The sequence below is a fragment of the Xiphophorus hellerii genome, chromosome 18 (assembly GCF_003331165.1).
Source record: "Xiphophorus hellerii strain 12219 chromosome 18, Xiphophorus_hellerii-4.1, whole genome shotgun sequence".
In the NCBI taxonomy this organism is placed as follows: domain Eukaryota; kingdom Metazoa; phylum Chordata; class Actinopteri; order Cyprinodontiformes; family Poeciliidae; genus Xiphophorus; species Xiphophorus hellerii.
In genome coordinates this window covers 3,263,032-3,283,405 of record NC_045689.1, presented here as the reverse complement: position 1 = coordinate 3,283,405, position 20,374 = coordinate 3,263,032, and the positions used below count along the sequence as shown (strand labels likewise).

General features: G+C 36.1%; 1 protein-coding gene across 1 annotated transcript in view; it reads right to left on the bottom strand.

The window, feature by feature from the left end:
- The window catches only part of LOC116737627 (ryanodine receptor 1), a 122,983-nt gene that overhangs the window by 35,211 nt on the left and 67,398 nt on the right, over positions 1-20,374 (bottom strand). Inside the window, 20 exon segments of the mRNA XM_075074343.1 lie at positions 1,017-1,113; positions 1,199-1,311; positions 1,398-1,532; positions 3,245-3,304; positions 5,274-5,363; positions 5,365-5,445; positions 7,689-7,703; positions 8,054-8,146; positions 8,358-8,445; positions 9,110-9,350; positions 9,861-10,181; positions 10,895-11,025; positions 12,533-12,614; positions 12,719-12,827; positions 15,722-15,848; positions 15,931-15,991; positions 18,137-18,186; positions 18,388-18,509; positions 19,542-19,609; positions 19,695-19,810. Of these exon segments, the coding sequence (XP_074930444.1) occupies positions 1,017-1,113; positions 1,199-1,311; positions 1,398-1,532; positions 3,245-3,304; positions 5,274-5,363; positions 5,365-5,445; positions 7,689-7,703; positions 8,054-8,146; positions 8,358-8,445; positions 9,110-9,350; positions 9,861-10,181; positions 10,895-11,025; positions 12,533-12,614; positions 12,719-12,827; positions 15,722-15,848; positions 15,931-15,991; positions 18,137-18,186; positions 18,388-18,509; positions 19,542-19,609; positions 19,695-19,810 (2,200 nt within the window).

The following is a 20,374-nucleotide window of genomic DNA, read 5'->3' as shown; positions in this document are numbered from 1 at the left end:
TCTTTTGGCTTCGCTTGGCCCACATGCTGAGAAACGATTACTGCCTGGAGGCGTGGACTCTGTTGACGTTTTAAACTTCACCAAATCTCTAACATTTTTATCTTATCCTGGCATTCTGCGCTCTGGCCCAGTCCAGTGTTTTTATTAAGAAAAATTACGAAAAACACATTGATGTTTGGGAGTTTGGCATTGGGAAGCTACGATAAACAAATCAAATGTGTTTCAGCATCTCACAGAAACTCTCTGAAAGAGTTAAAAGTGCTCTATAAAACGAGAAAATGCTGTTGAATTTTCAAGAATAAAAAAACTAATTAAATAAGGAAATTATGAATTTTATTCAGTTATGAAGGAAAAAAAAAAGTTTTTTCTGATGCAGATCCGTGGCTGTGCTGAACGCTACACGGTGAAGGAGGTGAACGGCGCTGCGCCCCGCGCTGACTAACTGCATCTCAACACCGAAAATAAAATTATTTACAGCTAACAGAAAATGTTGGATTTTGACAAAGCAACTCAAGTCTATTTTTCTTTTCTTATGCTTCTAAATTACAAATATTTGTGAAATGTTATTAAAACACACAGCATTTGTAGTAGAGAACCGTTTTGATTTCCATGTGTTTTCTATCAATGGAAAACTTTAAAAATCTCTAAGTAACTTTAAATGTTGACTTTTTATTGTGGCCAATCACATTTACAAAACAGCGCCACCTTTCACATTAGGAGGAACAAAGACGATGAGTTAAGAGACTAATGTTTTCATTTCACATTATATATATTAATATGTTGTGGTATTACAAGAGCAATTTCAAGTTAGGTGGTCTGTGAGTGTTTGCTAAATGGGTAAAGTAGTTTTTAGAGTGAAAGTCTGAGAAACACTGACGTAGATGAATCTTTTTTTTTTTAAATCACAGATCATTGTACATTTAATTTAATTATGTTATTTTTAAAAGTTTCTGTTTCACACCTGATGAAGAGGATGAGCTTTAATCATCATTTGTGCGGTTTGAGAAGTTACTTACTGACAAGTCATCGATCATCTTGTCTTCAAACGAGTAGCCCTCCGTTTCCAACCAGTTGCGCTTGTAGGCGTTTAAGAACATGTTGATGGCTCGGTGCCTGCGACAGAAGAGTTAAAGGCCTATTGATCTGCTGAAACGTCTGATAAAACGATGTTTTCATTCAGAGCGGTGAGGATTGTTACGTTGGGACGTTGTAGAGAGGCGTCATCCTGAAACACGCCACCACAGCTCTGCGGCGCTGCTTGGACAGCAGCTTGTGCCACACCATTTTCTTTGACTTGTAGGGATGCTCAGTCTGAAGAACAAAAGCAGACAAAAGCCATTTTTAACCTGTTTTTTAATGGTTTTCCCCACAGCTGTGCGAAGTGCAGCGACACTCACCACCTCAATGTGGTAAAGGACAGCAGAGACCTCTTGTACTCTTTTTACCACTTTTTCTGGATCTTCGGCGTCTTCAGCCTTTCCAGACATCTCCTTGTAAAGAGCCATCTGCCAGCGCATCGCTGGATCCTCCACCTGGACCCACACCAGACAAAAAACAACAATGTTGTCAAGGTCTGGCTTCTTGTCCTCAAATTTAATCTTGAAGGTGACCCGTTATGCTTCCTTGAACAGGTTAGGATGTCTTTCTCAAACTGTGATCGCCCCCTTGTGGTCCATCACAAGGTACTGGATGTAAACAACCATTTGTCGTGCTGTGAGCTCAAACTGCTGCACACAGTCAGCTTAGCAAAGGATTATGTTTAAAAATAATAATGGATAAATGGCTTAAAGCAGGTCACTCAAAAGAAAAACTGAAGATACCAGTGGAAAGAAAACAATGTCAGGTTTACTTAAATGATCGTCATTCACCAGAGATTTGATTCTTTTGAACGGCTCTATGTCATGAACGGGTCTCACCTGAACAGAAATACAGCTATTGTTATTTTTATTCAATTAAAAACGATTTAATAGATAAATATAATTGTTGAAAAGAGGTGGATTATTTTAGATTTCATGGTACAGAAGAAGATTTTTGTTTCTGGCAAAGCAACTCAAGTCTATTTTTCTTTTATTATGCTTCTAAATTGCATATAGACCTAAATGTAATTAATGCACAACCATTTGTAGTAAAGAACAACTTCTTTTTTTATTTCTGTGTTTGATAACATTGGAAAGTTTAGGTCCACACTTTTCAGAATCAGTAAATACCTCAAAATGCCCCCGACATGTTCATTGCTTTATTGTGGCCAGTTATATTTACAAAACGGCATGAATGTACAAAGAAAACAACAATATGTGAGTTAAGAGACTAATATTTTCATTTCAGGTTGTGTATATTAACATGTTGTGTTATTGCATGGGCATTTTGGAGTTAGTGTTCGTTAAATGGGTTAAGTGGTTCTCAGCTTGAAAAAGTTTGAGAAACTCAATGGGCTAAACAAAACATGTTCATCACATTTTTCACACGAAATTATTCAAATTCAAAAATAATTTAACGATCCCAAAGGGAAATTAAATATTGTTGTAACTCAGGTTAATTCAGATTCTTCAGAGTTATTGTGGAGTATCTAGTATCTGTCCTATTATTTAATGAGATTTTAATTCGGTCAGTAGCTCAGCAAAGTGCTGGAATTCTGGTGGCGTTGCTAGGTAACGGGCTGGCGTTGCTAGGTAACGGGCTGGCGTTGCTAGGTAACGGTGCAGTGCTCCAACGGCTTATTTTACAGACATATTAACACGTTTGCACTCTCAAAGACAAAAAAAAGTTCAAATTTTGTAAAGAACATCTGCCTGTACAATTGGATTAAATAAAAATTTATTTTATTAACAAAATTTTAAAAATATCAACTGTCGAGGGGAATTCGAATAAATACATAAAATAAAAATAAAGAAGTATATCTCCATAAATATAAAATGTCATAAGAACACATAGAAACAACTAGGAATATTAAGGTTTTAGATTAATTAGCTGTTTCACACGTATAACTATTATATGAAAAGCATTTAGTGTTTTTCATTTTTATATTTTGTAAAGAACTTAATATGCCATTTACTGTGAATAGAAGGCACATAAACTGAAATTAATTAAAATACATTATTTACACACTCCATTTAAATTAAACTATTACAACGAATGTGAAAGGATGTGATAGATGCAAATTATTTAAAACAGTGTCTGTTCCACATCATATTTCACATGCAAGGTTTTCTGAAAGCCACCTTACATACAAACAAAATCGACTCACCTTGCCTTGCAGATGAAGGTTGTTCTGCAAGAACTCCCTCACCTCTTCATCTGTGTCTTTCTAGAAGGTAAAACATTGGAGAAAACTTCAACATGTCATCATTATGAAGACTGATGGTAAATAAAAATAAAAGTATTTACTCTAAAGATATAAAGCATTTACAGAGCCAGTTTTCTTTATGCTACAAAATAAAGCTTAAAAAGTAAACACGCCTATTGCTGTGTTTCTATTACAAAAGTTAGAATTTTTTTGCTAATGTCAAAAAAACAACTTCATAATCGCAATGTTTCTATTAAATAAGAAATTTAGTTTAAAATAACGTATGAATACATTTTTTCCATGCGATAAGTCATTAAAAAACATAGTAGTGTCAGATGTAAACAATTACATAAGATTATATTCATAATTCGGCGCTCATCTATGAGCCAATCAGAGGAGATGTCAACGTTTTATTCAGGCATTGAAGCGACAAGCCCCGCCTACTACAGGCGTTTTGGAGGAAATTGTAGTCGGACATTTTACAGAAGACCGACACGTTCGAATGACACGCAACTTTTTATGAACTGCTGTGAGAGCTCTGATGGAGCCAGAAAAAAACAAAACAAAAAAAATCATCATGCTACTACTTCCTGTTGTCTGCTTCATCATTTCCAGCAGTAGTAACATCCGGCTATTGATCATGTGACTTGTGTGATGCAAAAAAAAATGTGTCCATTGCCGATGTTCCATAATCATCATCATATTAGTGGTCGGTCAGATATTGCTTGTTATTCTTTGTTTGAATTTCCTATAGTGTTTGTTTACGGCCCTACAAAGCTAATGTTTTTGAAGTAGCATGGTGTTAAAATGAAACAGCGCCTGCTATGGTCACAGAATATGCTGTAACACTGGTTTATGAAACGCATCTACTCCAAAATGATGCTATCCATTGAGAAAATTCATTTTCGTCATTACAATTTGCACAGTTTTATGGTTAGTAGAAACACAGCTTATCAGAAGCAGGAACTTCAGTTACTACAATCCAAAAACACAAAGAAGTGTTTTTGTCTAGTTTAGTGCAAATATCTTAGTAAACTTGAAATAAGACAAAACTAACTTACAAACAACTTTTCTGTTAGAAGTATTTAGTATATGTTATCTTATGTTTGCTATGTTTGAATTTAGAATTCTGAGATTAAAGTCAGAATTTGTGAAGTTGTTGTGCTGTTCTCCCATTGTTCTGAGTTTTTCAGTTCCTGCCTTGAAGTTGCAGAAGGGAACTAACAGGAACTGAACTCAACCGTCAGCTCGTAGGTCCTGCACTCAAGATTAACAGAAGAAACAACTGGAGAAACAGCAATGCTATGTAACTGACTTGAGATCACAGAATAAACTATGTAACTAGGAACTAAGGAAATAAAAAGAAAGGGTATAGCAGAACTTGCTTTAGGGCAGGTTAGGAGATTATAACTGAAGCAAGTTCATGTCCGGTCTTTCTTGCAAGTAAATCTAAACTCTCTTGTGTTTCTCCTTTTTGTGAGGTCTTTAAATGTTTTAAATGTACCTGACATTTTCAACAAGACATATGAGCTTGTTTTAAGTCAATAATTTCTTAATATTGGTAAAAATTTCTAGTTCCACTGGTAGAATATTCCACTGCACGGTTACCTAGCAACCCCAGCCAAACCCAGCTTGTCACCTAGCAACCAAGTTCTAGTTTCACTGGCAGACTATTTCACTTTTATCATGGGAAGAATGTCTTATTATAAGTGAAATAATGGAACTGAGGTTTTTACTTAAAACAAGCTCATGGTGCTGAAAAGTTACTTATAAGTTAGTTTTGTCTTAATTCAAGATATTTGCTTATAGAAAAACTATAAATACTTTGTCAGGTTTTGTGATTTTTTACAGTGTATTTTTATACTGTTATTTTTACTTAGGTGTTAATTTTATTTATAAAACTATTGTATTACAGAAGGAAATTAACATGACATGTTTACAACAATATTGTTCCTTAAATAAGGTCAATGAAATTCAGTGAACACAGTACCAGTGAGTATCGGATCTTAGCCAGGTTGATGAGCTCCTGGTCAGCAGGAGAGCACATGTTGAGTCCGATGGGGAGCATCTTCTTCAGCGCCTGCCACAATCAGGGAGGTCTGCACAGAGTAGCGGTCCCCTCGTCTCTTCTTCTTGCTACGTTCCTGCTCCGAGCCTCCAGACTGAAAAGAACGGCAGGTCAGAGAACGTACGACTAGAAAACTGAAGAAGCTCGAAGGAAACAGAAGAGGCCTAGAACGGAAAAACTAACACAAAACAAAACAGGACGAGGTGACGGACTGATACACAGAAACTCACATGAGAAACGACATGCAGACAAAGTGAATCAACGTGTGTAAACACTTTTTCCTGCCAACACGAACTGTTCCCGTTCAGTTTGGTTCATTGGTGCTTCAGCCCCAACTGCTAAACACAGCTCAGCCTTATTGTTAGCAATGTGATGGACAAAGCTCCCTATTGACCGCTCCCGAAGGTTCCCATCCTCACAGCTCTGCTTGGTTCGCTTTAAAACTCCAGTTTGCTTACCTAGAAAGTTCAGTTTGGTGGACCAAAGAGTGAACTCTTGTCCACCTACAAACCTCGGTCTCGCTGTTCAGATGCATATATGAACGCCAAGCAGGACCGGAGACTGCTAAAAAAGCAGGAAGTGGACTATAGTGCAGGGCATTCTGGGTAAATACAACCAAAACAATCAAGTTAGTCTAGCAAGAGAAACGGCTCGTGGTTTTTTACCAGACAAAAGAGAAATCCTATAACCGCTAAAATCTGACGCTGCTCCATTTTTGTTTGTTTCATGACAAAGAAAGCTGCACTCAGCGTCTTCGTCAAAGAATTTCAGTGTTTTTTTCAGTGTTTCTTGGTGCAGCGTCCCCACAGGCAAGGAGGGGAACAGCTTTTTCAATTAGTTTGGATTATTGGACTCAGTCAGTGTGAAAGAAAGAATGGGCAGCTGAAAATGTAAAAAACGGTTTAATTTTGGTCCCCAATCGAACAGAGTCCACCGGACTATCAGATGTGAAATAGCTTTCCGTGGAGTCAGGTAATAAACATTGACTACAGTAAGGACTTTACATATGAAGACATAAGATTTAATTAATAGGAACTGTATAAACCATCAGTTACACAATGATTAGGTGTTGCATTATTTAGCAGTTTTAATGTGGTCAATGAGCATGACAAGAATTGATGAGTCCAGTTAGTCGATATGCGGACAGCTGGGGTAGATTTAGGTTCCCCTGACAGATTCGCCGTCTGAGAAATGTTGCACAAGGATCAGAAAAATCCTTTTCTCTATGGTTGCAAGCAGGTAGTGAGCACAAAGTTAATACAAATGCTGAAACAAGAAGAATCCTCCGGCGCAGAAATGCTGTAAAAAAATAATAAAAAACAAAAATCCAAGCGTCAGGGACAGAATTTGACAAACAGCAAACGAGCTCCACTGCTGAATCCAACAGGGCCGATCTAAAGGCAAAGTGTTTATTGATCAGACAAAAACACTACGGGTGATGACGCTCGGCTGCAGCGGAGCAAATGCTCAGCTGCTCATCCAAGCACCATGAAACCTCTCAGGCCACTACCATCTACAAATGGCTTTCATTAAGCCTTCCACACCCCCTAATCACACAAATACAAACAGACATGAAAAACCTCTTCCAGCGCTAAACAAGCCCCATCCAACATGGAGACAGCACTTCTGAGAAAAGCAAAGAACATTATTTAAATACATTATGGCGATCCTGTACACCAAACTGATGCTGCTAGTCACAAATGATCTGTAGCTGCTACCTTATAAGATGGAAACTTTCCCAGCCAAAGATAAATTATTAAGTAGCAATTATTAACCACTAAACATTGGTTTAGTGATTATGGTTAGCTAAACATTAGTTTAGCTAATACGCTAAACCCTAAAGCACTAAACATTAGTTTAGCTAATACGCTAAACCCTGAAACACTAAACACGAAGCACTAAACTAAACATTAGTTTAGTGCTTTAAACTAATAGTTTAAAGCACTAAACTTTAAACTATTAGTGCTTTAAACTAAAGCACTAAAGAAGTAATCTTTCTGGTTCAGACTCGAGGAAACTATGTATATTTAGTGGAAGCTAATACTGAAACGCAAAATTCATTCCTGAGTAAAATCTTTGGGTACGAACCTCCTATTTATATTAATCACATATCTGTTTTTTGTACTGTTATTGATTTATTGTCCAGTTTGGTGAACAGGAGCCCGTCTGTTTCCTGCTTTTATACACAGTTATGCCGACTCCAACAGTGAATAAGCACAGAATCTCCTTTATGTGAATGTATTTGTGTGAGTAATGGGGGGAGAGCTCGATGAAAAGCCTCTCAAACTCAGGGTGCCATGCGATCAGCACAGCGTTCGTGCACAAACACAATCTAACCTCTCCGTCTCCGGCCTAGTGACCCGGCGTCCAACCACCGACATCGGATATATGGAGAAAACACAGTTAGCGACACTAAACCGCCACTTACATTATCCTGAAAAAGGATGTGTCAGATTTCATTTATTACAAAACCGTTAATGTGAAATGAATGAAATAATAATTAATTAGTGACGTATTTAACTTTCAGAAAAAACAGGAAATGAGGATGTGAATATATGCAGCTATGAATGGATTGCTTTGACGCCGTTCCCTGCTAGGAATGTTAGTGGTACATAAATTAATAGAGTTTAGTTTCTTAATGTGTTATGTCTTGGTATGTGGTGGATCAAACATCTGGAGAGGAGGGAATGTTTTGTTCTTACCTTGGTCATCTTACTCTTACTGTCAGCAGTGAGGAAGGACATGTTGTTGATCTCATTCATCACCACAAAGTTCTGCTCCTCCCGCTTAAAGTTCTGCAACAAAAACACAAAACAATCTTTGCATTTCACTTAATTATCTCCTTTACCTGAATGAGCAAAAGGTATATACTGTATATATATACTCGGTAATTTTCAGAATTGGGTAGTAACTAGGTACATTTACCTGAGTATCTTTTTAAAAAAAATGTTCTTTTAGGAGTATTTTTACTTTGAGTAACTTTATTATGAAGTATCTCTGCCTTACATGTGATTTGGACCAGAAGATGAACACCTCTCCCACCATCCTGAACAGTTCTTCTGCATCCGGGTCCGGACAGGTCAGCCACCTCGCCCTTTTCACAAAAACAGAAAAAAGTAAGAGTAAGAGTGGCACTACTTCAACATATCTTTGCTCAAGTTAAAGTAAAAAGTATCCGTCCAAGAAATTACTCAAGGAAGAGTAAAAAGGTATTTGGTGAAAAATCAAGTTCTGAGTAACTGATCAAATTATCAATCATTTAATATTTTAAAATTACATCATCAGACAGAGGAAAATATAAAGTTAAGCGGAAATTTTGGTATTTTAAGGACTTAAGTGATTCATATAAAAAGCATAATCACAAAATAACAAAATGAGGCAAAAGAAAATGTTTCCAAATCAGTTTCTTCCAATAAAAACCTGATGAAACTTTAACAAAAACTGCAGGTGTGTGTCTGGTGAATTTCTGGTTAAAATATGTTTGTTTTTCATTCAGTGGGAAGAAAATCCAGAATTCGTACTCAAGTAAGAGTAGAAATACTTCATAATAAAATTACTCAAACAAAAGTAAAAGTAAAAATACTTCTAAAAGTAAATTTTTTCAAAAAAGTTACTTAAGTAACTAGTTCCAACCCAACTCTGCTGATGATAGATGAACTCATAAAATCTAAAAATTATTTGTAATGTAACTAAAATATGGTAGTAGGTGTAATTTAAGCAGCTTTAGTGACCAAACGGCGCTGATCCGACTCTCTGACCTGTTGTTGTCCACGTAGCGGATGAGCAGGGGGTAAAGGGCGTACAGGTCCCGGCAGAGCACAGCGAACTCGTCCCGGATGGTCCCGTTCTCACTGTCCACCTCCGTCTTGCCCTCCATGCGCAGGTGCTCCTCCTCCGCCACCACCTTTCCTGCTCGCTTCTTCAGCTTCTCCATGGTGGGGATGAAGTGGGACTTGAGCATCTCCGGTTTCGCCCGGCTGACGATGGGCTGGGCGAAAACTGAAGAAAGCATAATCGATGACAAAGTCATTCACTGAGCAACAACTGAAGTACTTTAAAGTTATATTATTGGCAGATAAGTTAATAAATAACACAGGAAAAATGTCTCGTTATAAATTAAATAATCTGCCAGTGGAATTGTCATATTGTTTCATCAATAATAAGGAATTATTATCGATTGAAAAGTTAATTTTAAGTTAGTCTTATTCCAAGTGTATTAAGATACTTGCGCAAGAATCTAGACCAAAAATACTTTTTATTTATTTTTGTGTTTTTGCAGTGTACCTAAAAAAAATCCTCCAGAGGGTCAGAAATGGCCCCCGAACCACACATCCAAAAAAACATTAACTTTTGCCAAAACTGGCTGGGTGTTTGTTTTTCTTAACCCAAATGTATAAAAGCTAAATGCAGATTTAACATAACAGGTTCCCTTTAAAGTATAACCAATAAATATTAAAGCCTTCGGATGAATGTTTTTCATAAATCGATTTGTTCGTAAGCGTCACCAACCGGCTAATCTCTTCATCCAGGACGCCTCATCGATGCCCAGGTTGTTGACCACGATCTTCATGATGCTGCCCAGCAGCTGGTTGAGCTGCTCCGACGTAACGGCGGTGCACAGCTGGCCCTCCTGCTCCGGGAAGTTTTCCAGCCCCCTCTCCCACCAGCGGGGCAGGTAGTTACACAGCATGGGCAGCGTAACCTCAATCACATGGGGCATTTCTGTGTAGCGAGCTCCCGACTCAGAAAGGTCATGGATTTCCTTCATCAGGACGTCCAGCTCTGGGATGTCGGTGCACAGCTCCTCTACTTGGCTGGGAAGTCCCAAAACTGGAGAGGAACAGAGGAAAACATGTGGTTTTTAAAGGATAAATACGATTTAATACACATTTTAGAGGAGGGGAGTCAAACTTGTTTTCTTTTTGTTCCAAATGAAAATCATGAATGTTCTTAAAGGGCCGGTTGCACCAGAACCAATTAAAAACTGCTAAAATATTAACAAGTATCTATCTCTGCGTTCAATAAGTTCTTGCTGAATTTAAATAATATTCAACTTTTTTCCACATTGATCCTCCAGGATTTTGTGGCTGTTCATGTGATTTTTTGCTATCAGAATCACAGATTTTTGGGGGCTAATTTAGAAATATTTGCTAAGAGTTTTGCTATATTTGTGCTTACTGTATATATGACGTTAAACGTGACTTTTGGTTCCTAGCCACTTCGATCGTGGACTTTAACTTCACATAAAGTAACGCAGAGGCAGTAGTGTCGTAAAAGTAAGAAATAATGCCAACTAGCATCATTTAATGTTTTTGAACATTTTGCAGAACATCTGCAATAAATTCACAATCATGTATTAGAAAACAAATGTGGGAATTTGTTGATTTTGCGTGAATTTCCACAATTGCAAGAAACCGGAGGGACTGATTGATGTAATTTGGCATCTGGAGTTTAGAGGGCCGCATAAAGAGCTACAGCGAGTCAGATTTGGCCCCGCGCCTCAACTTTGACACAGACGTTTTAGAGGAAAAATCGTAACTCACTAGTTCTCTCTCTTGGAGTCTTGGTTGTGTAAACAGAGAAAGAGTTGAATTCATTCAGTGTCGGTTCCAGGAAGGCTACTGGCATAGCTGCTGCTAAATGAGCCAAACACTCTCCAAGAGCCGGCCGCTGTCTGCAAAACAAGGTAGAGACATGAAATAGCACGTCATGAAGAAGCTACCAGCTAGCTTTTAAAATAAATACACAAACAAAAAAGCTAACATTGGTGGCGGCTAAATGTACCAAACTCTTGCCAAGAGCTAGATGCTGTCTCCACAAGAGAAAATCAGTAAAATCTAGAATCCAGAGTAGAAGAAGTGGGAACATAAGCCAAAATGTCCAACTGTCAGCATTCTGTCTTTTGCTATTTAGCAAAAACATAAATATTAGCAGCTGCCTCAAATTGGCATGAAATGCTAACAAAATGGACTTTAAAAAATAGCATAAAAGTTTTGTAACAAATTTTTAAAAAAACTAAACTAAAATTTGCCTTTTGAAATCCAATTGCATTACCAAAAAATTTGCTAATATTAGCAATTGCTAATGCTAGCCTTTTTCTTTGCTAACAGCTCCAAGCCCTTGTCTAGTGCATGAAGATGACAGAATAAAAGCTAACTAAACATTAAATTGAAAGTTTACCCCTAAACGAAACAAAATAAATAAAAATTTAGCTTTGTTAGCATATTGTTGCTAACAATTACTAATACTATGAGAAAAAATAACCAAAAAAAGCATAAAAGTTCTTAAATAAAAACAAACTAAACCAAATCTGCCTTTCAAAATCCAACTGCTCACTTCAGCTATGAGACACTGATGTTAGCATTGCTGGAACATTTGTTAATACAAGCCAAAACAAAAGAGAAGAAAAAAAGGATAGCATTAGCAACCGCTAACGGCTCCAAGTGCTTGTCCAGAGCATGTAGCTGTCTGGATGAAAATAATTAAATGAAAACAAAATAAATAAAAAACTAGCTTTGTTAGATGAATTGCTAATAATAGCAAAATATAATATGATTAGCAGCTGCTAAATGCACCAAACCCTTTTCTCATTTCAAATGTGCCAACCTCTTGTCAATGCTCAACATGAGACACAATACCACAAATTGTTGCCATAAGGTAATGCTAATGTTAGCATTGCTGATGTTTTCTATTATTAAAAAAACATTAACATTACATGTTCCATTTTAATTCACTTTATCTATATAATCCCATCTACATCAAATGTTGTCTCAAGGTAATTTACAAAGTAATTTAAATATAAAAAATTAAATTGTTAAACCATGTAGGTTATTGTTTCCTGACGTTTCCGTAAACTAAACGTTACGCTAGGTAGCGTTTAGCTCACCTGGCGTTTTTTATATGTCTGCATAAGACACAAAACTTGAGATCCTTAGGAAACATTCTCAATTAGGTCAAATCAAATGAAATCAAAATTGGTCTCAAAAAATGAAAATGCTAACATTAGCACTGTTATGCTAACGTCAGCTTTGTTGATGCTAATGTGGTCTAATATTGGCCAAATAATTCTAACATTAATATTTCTATAGTGTACCAAATACTGTTCAAGTACCATTTAAAACTTTAATCAATGATCAATACAAATAGGATTTTTTTTAAAGCTAATTCCCCAAATTACTTACTTCTCCACATGCGGAGTCTTGACAGTTCCCAAAGAATATATGCTGCACATCAAACGATAGCAGGATATCTGCAGGTCATCCACTATGGATTTAATAAAAGAGGATTTTTTTTGTAAGTTTCCAGCAAAGTATTAATAAAAACAAACCAAAAATATAGATTCATTAGAGTCAACTGAAATAACTCACAGATAACGTCATCGCCAAACTGGTGTTGGGCAATGTGGCCAAACAGCGAAGTGAGGACGGGTAGTAAGGCGTTTGTGGTGTAGCTGATGTTCTGGGAAACCCCTTTAACCTAAATAAACAAGAAGGCCAACAGATATCAGCTCACAACAATAAAAATCTAATTCTGGCTTTTATGTGAAACTATAGACTGTAACAGAAGTAACATATATTTTTAAAGCTATTTAATAACAATTTTAAACTCCTCATTAAAAGGCTAGCAGTTTGTGCCAGACATAATTAGCTTGTAGAGTTCCTGAACGACCCGCTTATCACTGTATGACAAAAATCAGATTACCAAACTAACTGACTATTAAACAGGCATTGCTCATGTTTGATCTCTTAACCATTTAGTGACTAATGTAACAGATATGAGTTTTAAATTCAAAATAGCACTTTGATACCATCAATTATCAGTTGTTTTTTGTAATTATTTTTTTATTTAGAAGGACAGATTTCCATCACATTCGTTAATTACAGCTTTACCCATTAAGATCATACATGAGTTTACAACCTGAGAATCCAAGTGATTTTGTCCATACTGCCTTTCTGGTATTTTCTTTTACAGACTATTACTAATTTTAGTTGTGAACAATAACAAAAATGAACAGAATTGAACAATAACGGGGATTGCACCATCTCGAGCAATAAAAAAAAAACACAAGAACATACAAGGTCAGGGCACATAGTTCACAAAAACAATCAAATGAAGTCAGATCTAATCGGTTTTACATACTCAGTCCATTTGGTCCAGATCTTATAAAACTTTCCTTTTTCAACTTGGAGGGAGAAAGAAATATTTTCCATAACATAAATCTGATAAACAGTTTCAATCCATTCGTTGATGGTGGGTGGGTCTGGTTTTAGCCATTTCCTTGTGATGGCTTTCTTACTGGCTGCCAGTATAGCCAGCAGTTTTTTGTCTTGGTTGGTCCATGTGTCCAACTGTAGGTTGCCCAAATACAACGTTTCACATTTGAATGAAATTTTTACATTGAATATATTTTCATTATGCTTGTGGAACTCTTCCCAATATGGTTTTATTACTTGGCGGTCCCAAAAAAGAGCACCTTCTCACATAGGCTGCTCCAGCTCCGCTGTCGTAGGGACAGATACAGGAAATCCTTCCTGCCACAGGCCATCTCACTGTACAATAAAAGCTAAATCATTGTTCTGCACTAATCAGTCCGATTTTGCACAACTGCACTGTGGCACACTTGCTGTACATATATTTACAGATACATATCTGCATTTTTTGAATCTTTGCAAGGACTGCTCTTAAGTTGCTTTTATATTAACAGCATTTCATATTTTTACAATTTATAGCATTTTATATTTTATTTTTATTTTATCTACAACTACTACTCAGTGGTAGTTGTTATTGGGTCTTGTCTCTATGCTGTAACTGCGAAGTAATTTTCCTGCTGGGATGAATAAAGTGCTTCTATTCTATTCTATTCTATTCTAAAAAACATGGAAGTGGTTTGGCTCCTTTAGACCTGCAGAGTCTCCAGCAGGCGTCCCCGTTGCTTTCATATCGTCTCTGAATGGGTGGAACAAAAAATCGTGTGATGTTTTTCCAACAAAACTCCCGCCATGTGTTTGATCCAGTTGAGACCCACTGCAGCTGACATATTTCTTCCCAGCCTTCTTGTGAGATTATTACCTTAATTTCCTTTTCCCAGTTCCTCTTTATGTATTCTGTATTCTCATGTTTAGATAGCTGTATGGCATTGTATAACTTAGAGATAATTCTGCTGTCTGATCTGGGTTTAATTAATGATAGAAATACCTCCATGAAACTTGAATCATTTTTTCTCAACACCTCTTTAAAATGTCTATTAAAATAATGTCTCACCTGCAGGAACCTAAAAAAATCATCTTTTTCCAGTCCATGATCCTTCTGTAAGGTTTCTAAACTCTGAAATGTCCCTTTGTTGACAAATGAATAATAGGTCGTTAAACCTTTTGAGATCCATAATTTGAATCTGTTATCAATCCTATTTGGTGTAAAATCCGAATCATAGGCGCACCACCTCATAATTTTAGATGCATCTCCTTTTCTGCAGATTTTAGCCAATTCCTGCCAGGACTTGAGGAAGCTACCTGTTATGGAGTCTTCTGCTGTACTTCTTGTAATTTATAATAACTAAGTAGGGCTGTTATTGGGATTCCTTTTATTGTCGTGCTTCTATTTCCTTCCAAGCTGCAGTATATGATGGTGAACAGACACAGACTAAAGGTCTCAGCTGGGCTGCATGGTAGTACTCCTGTAAACAGGGAAGGCCCATTCCACCCTTTTCTTTTTTTAGTTGCAGAGTTCTAAGCTTAATTCTGGCCTTTTTGCCCTGCCACAGATACCTCACTATTAATCTATCCCATTCTGAGAACTGTTTAGGTGGGATTCTGACTGGCAGACATTGAAATAAGTACAGTAACTGTGGAAGGATAATCATCCTGATGGATTCTATCCGGGACCAATTATCAGTTTTGGTGCTAATTGGTTTAAGTTAGCGCTTTAGCTAACTTTGAAAACATTTAGCTTAATTAGCGTCCCCATGTAAATTTTTCTGGATACATTTGAAAGCGTCAATTTCCTTGGCTGTTATATAAACGTTCAGTTGAATAAAGTTCAACTTCTGGGTTGAAGTTTTGATTATCAACTGGAATTCTTTAATTTGTTAGCATTAGCCCCTGCTAAATGCCTTGTTGGTGTAGTGCTTTAGCATTAGCAGGAACCAACCGATTAGTGTTTTAGGGTTCGCAAAACTAACTTCTTAGTTAGCGGTACCTAGCACTGCTAATTAGTTTAATCACTATTTTTAGTAAGAAAAAAATTAACTTGGCAAAAATCATATCAGTAGTTTTAGTAAAATAATAGGAAGTTACTCAGGATTTGGGGTTTTACTCACTTTTTCAAACACACTGTTAACATTTTGAACTTCCTGTATTTGTGTTCTCGCTCACCTGCGTTTTACTTGACACTTTTCCCAGTTTCAGATTCTCCACCATCTTTTCTATGTCATCTGCAGCACTCTCAAAGAACTGGCGCAGGATAGCCTTCACAATCTCCGGGCCTGACTTCATAACAGTCCTGGAAAAATAAAATTATGATCAAAATAGAAGAGCGTTGTGTCTATTTATTTTCAGCCTCTCTGATGATGGTGGTGATTTACCTTGCATCAAGGGACTGCGAAAGAATGTGCAGACAATTTACCACTGCAGGTGCGTCCGTTCCTGTAAACGGCACACAGATTATGATCCGTCATACAAATTTAATACAAAAGCTCAAATAACTTAAATGATTAAAAACACCAGTTTTCCTATCAATACTAAAGAAATCCTGTTTAAAAGTTTGGCATAAACAAACACAGAATTATATTTGAATCAAATGATGTTAGAAAACAATTAAACTCACACTACCATTAAATCAATACTGAAAGAATCTATTAAATTGGTTCCTTTGGTTCTATGTGTGCAAAATTTATCAATTTGATGACTCAATTTCTCATAAAATGGTAGTGCTCTTAAAAAATTAAAAGAAAATAAGGCAGACTAAGCCGAAAGAGAAACAAAAATCTAAAAAGTTTGGAGAACGTTTGATAAACGCCACTAAAAAATTACAAGAAGCCAGAATAAAGAATAAAAAATAAAAGTCTCTGTGCTCGCTGTTGATCAGACCGCTGACTCAAATAAAAGAGACTTTTAGAGATTCATGGTGGTGAAGCAGATAAAAATGAAGATACAGCATCTATTGCCTCTACAAGCCAGGCTGGCAACACATGACAGAGCCGCAGAGCAACACCAGCGGTTCATCTACGGAGAGACATTTGTTCCAATATTACTGCAACCAAAGAACATGTTTCAAAAATTTAAAATAATAAAAAAATACGTTTTCAAAACTGAAACATTGAAATACTTCTCAATCAAAAACAAAGTTTTGAGGGTAATTTAAATGTGTATCTTAAAGTTGAAAATCTTACATGTGTAAACGTGTTTGACAGCAAGTTGTTACCGTATTTGTAACGTTTTACAACGAACGAGGAGAATCTGACAGCAACATCATGAATGAAGTATATACGCGTTTTTCAGAAGTGAACACAGACTCAGAAGAAGAGCTTTGTAGCTTCCTAGTTGGAAATGTCTGTTTTCTCTCATTTAATAATTTAATGTGGTAAAACATTCATGAAACGTTTGATTCAAGCTCTTCAAGTTGCAGGTAAACAGGTGATGAAATTAATCACATTTTAAGTAAAAATTTATATTTAAAATATGTCAGGTAATAAACATAGATATAATGAAAGATTATATTTTTAAATAAACATTTTATGTGATTAAAGTAAACAATTATATAATCAGACATTTTTCAGTAAACACTTAATGTAACAAGCAAACCAGATGAAAGAGCCCATCTTTAAATGTTTAATGTGTAATTAAACAGTTCAGAGTAAACAATAAAGGTGACAAGTAAATGTAATGAAATAGATCACACTTTAAGGAAATATTTGTTGTATTAAACATATTTCAGGTAAGAAGTGAGCATGTAATGAAATAGATCCTGTCCTAGAATTTTATGTAATTAAACATTACAGGTAACAAATGTGATGATCATCTGAGCTAATGCATTTTATGAACATTATTTAAAAATATTTTTTAAATATAAAATTTGTTTAAAAATATAAAAAGTGTAACAAAACCTTAAGAAAATAGCTGAAAAATTTTAATCTGAAAAGGTTTTAAAGCAATTGATAGAAATATAAAGAAATAACTTTTTTTAAAATAAAATCTGAAAACATAAAAAGTATGAAAAAGTAATTTTAAAATTTTAAATATAAAAAACTAATTTGAAAACATACAATTTGAAACATTTTAAACTTTTCTTTTTAAAAAAAAATCTAGAAAAAAAAACAATTTGAAAAATAATTAAAAGAGGCTAACAAATATCCTTTTAACTAAGAAATACAAAAAAGAATAAAAATAAAATCTGAAAAAATTGAAAACTGCATAAATGTAGGTTTTTCTATTGCATACACATTGTAAATTACTCTCTCAGAGTATTTTAATGCATTTTTTCCTACATTTTTATTTTTCTATTTAAATCTTTGCCTACATTTACATTGGGACAAACTTCTCTCCATATTAAACCTGATTTATTCTGTTTACACTGTTTTAATAAATGTCTCCAAAGCCATAAAAAGACAACTTCTAAAATCACAAAACTGCAGAAAACATAGAAGCCAAGCAGGAGCTGAGCTGAAGAGAAAGAAGCGTTAGACAGGAAACTCAGTGATGTGGGAGGAAATGATAAAGTGGTGAATAAATAAAAGAAAAACAGGAGGAAGACAGGATAGAAAAAATGACACCACCATGCAAATTCCTTACCAAAAAGAGAAACTCTGTGCCTCACCAAGGCAGCCAACTTACAGAAGATACTGAGATCGGAGGAGAAAAGAGGAGAAGCAGGGACAGGGAGGGAGGATGGTGAGGAGGGGGCAAAGGTCAAACGTTTCAGGTACACAAAAAGTATAAGAGGTCAAGGAAATAACGGATAATCTCTAACACGAGACATGGAGGGATATGGCAGCAGGAGAGGACAGACGCGGTCCGGACGGCCGATAAACACAAACACAAACCTGGCGATCATCTCCTTCTCCTTGTTGGAGGAATGGCCGCCGCTGCCCAGAACCTTGGCAGGAGTGGACAGGAAGTACAGGCAGTGGTTCTTGAAGTACTGATTGACGAGCGGCAAGAGAATCTGGCAACAAGGAAAGGCGACGTTTAAACTTTCAGAACAGAAAATAATAACCTGATAGGCCAGCGTTTTTCAAAATGGAGGCCACCAGTTGGAAAATGTTTGTTTTTTGTTATTAAAATATTATAATTTTACTTAACTTGTTTCCTGTTTAATCTCTGTGTTTTATTTTAACTGATTTAATCTCTGTTTTGTGTTACGACGGTTGGTGTAAATTGTGTGGCTTTTTTTTTTATTTCGAGCAATTACTTGGTTTTTAAATGTGCTATACAAATAAATTTGACATTGAGATAGAATTGATTTAAATATTATTTCTGATGCTCATTTTCAAGCTGCTTTGCTAATCAAGCTAACAAGAAATGGAAAAGTGTCTGATAAGAAAATGACCAAAGGAACCGTCCAGCTGCAAAAACACAAAGGAAGTGTGAGAATAAAATAAAATTTGGTGCAATTAGTACATAATTACATCAAATTAATATACATATTTTTTGTAATTAAAAGACAGAATTTTGAAGTAAAAACAAAAAACTGCATTTTCTGGTAATAAAACTTTCTGGCAGGAATCACGTCCATCTAAAATCTGAGGCAGCATTTATGCATTTAGCTAAATAAGATGAAACCTTTCACACTTCGTTATGAAATGAAACTTTCTTCCTTTTCGAGTTTTTTTATCTTCTTGCAACGTGAAATTTCCTCGTTTTAATGAGTTTTATATAATTTTGTAATAACAAACTCTCTTTTTTTAACAAATTTTACATCTGTTAGTGTAAAACTTTCTTCTTTAACAAATTTTGTATATGGTTATAAAAGTAAAACAACAAATTTTATTTTAGAACAATTTTTCAGAAAAGTTGTCATTTTAAAAAATTTTGCAACTTGTTAAAATGAAAAACCTCTGTTTTAACGAGTGTTATATCTCGTTATAACATAATACTACTCCCGACATATTTCCAAACTCTGGCTATTAAATGCTTCCTTTGGGGCTGAAAGTAAATTAACATTCAACTCATTCAAAGCTAAATTCCTTCAGCTCACCTTGGCGAAGAATTTGATTTCCTGTTCATGTGGCGACTTCTCTACGCGACCACTGCTAACTACGGCCTCTGTTGTTAATCAACGAGAAAACAAGCCGGCTCGTTAGTTCAGCGCAGGAATGAAATGGCAGCTTAGCTCTTAAAACCAGCGCACCAAGATGGGCGATGAATTCCTGAGCGATGTCCATCCATTTGAGAAGCTTCTGGAGGAATCCGTAGGCGAAACGCTTCTCGATGGAGGAAATGTCCTGCTCCATGTCCTTCAGGCCCCTGAAGACGGGACAAAGAGACGGACAGTCAGTGAACTGAGCAGACGAGGACGAAGCTGATCCAGAACGCTGCTGCTGGTGTTCTGACTAAAACCAGGAAGATGGAGCACATCACCCCAGTTCTACAGCCCCGACACTGTAGCTCAGAGAATAGACTTTAAAATACTGTTGCCAGCGTTCAGCTTCTATGCACCACACATCTGGAACAAACTGCAAAACCGCCAAAACACTGAGTTCCTTTAAGTCTAGACTAAAAACCCACCTGGTTAGAGTTGCTTTTGAAACATTATAAGGAGAACACTAGAACATTTCTGAAGAAATTTAAAAGGTCCTGCCAAAGCGTGCGTGTCAGTTAGAACCCAGCGTTCTGATGCTGAAAATTAGCAACAATGCTAAGGTGAACAAAAATCTCATCAATAGCTTATGTTGACTAACATAGACTTATTCCATTTAGTATGCTAACATCAGTGTATCAGCTAAAAGTAGTCAAAATACCAAGGTTAGCTTAAGTAGCATGTAAGGTATTCCCAGCATATTGACTTACATTCACTGAATCCATTCAGAA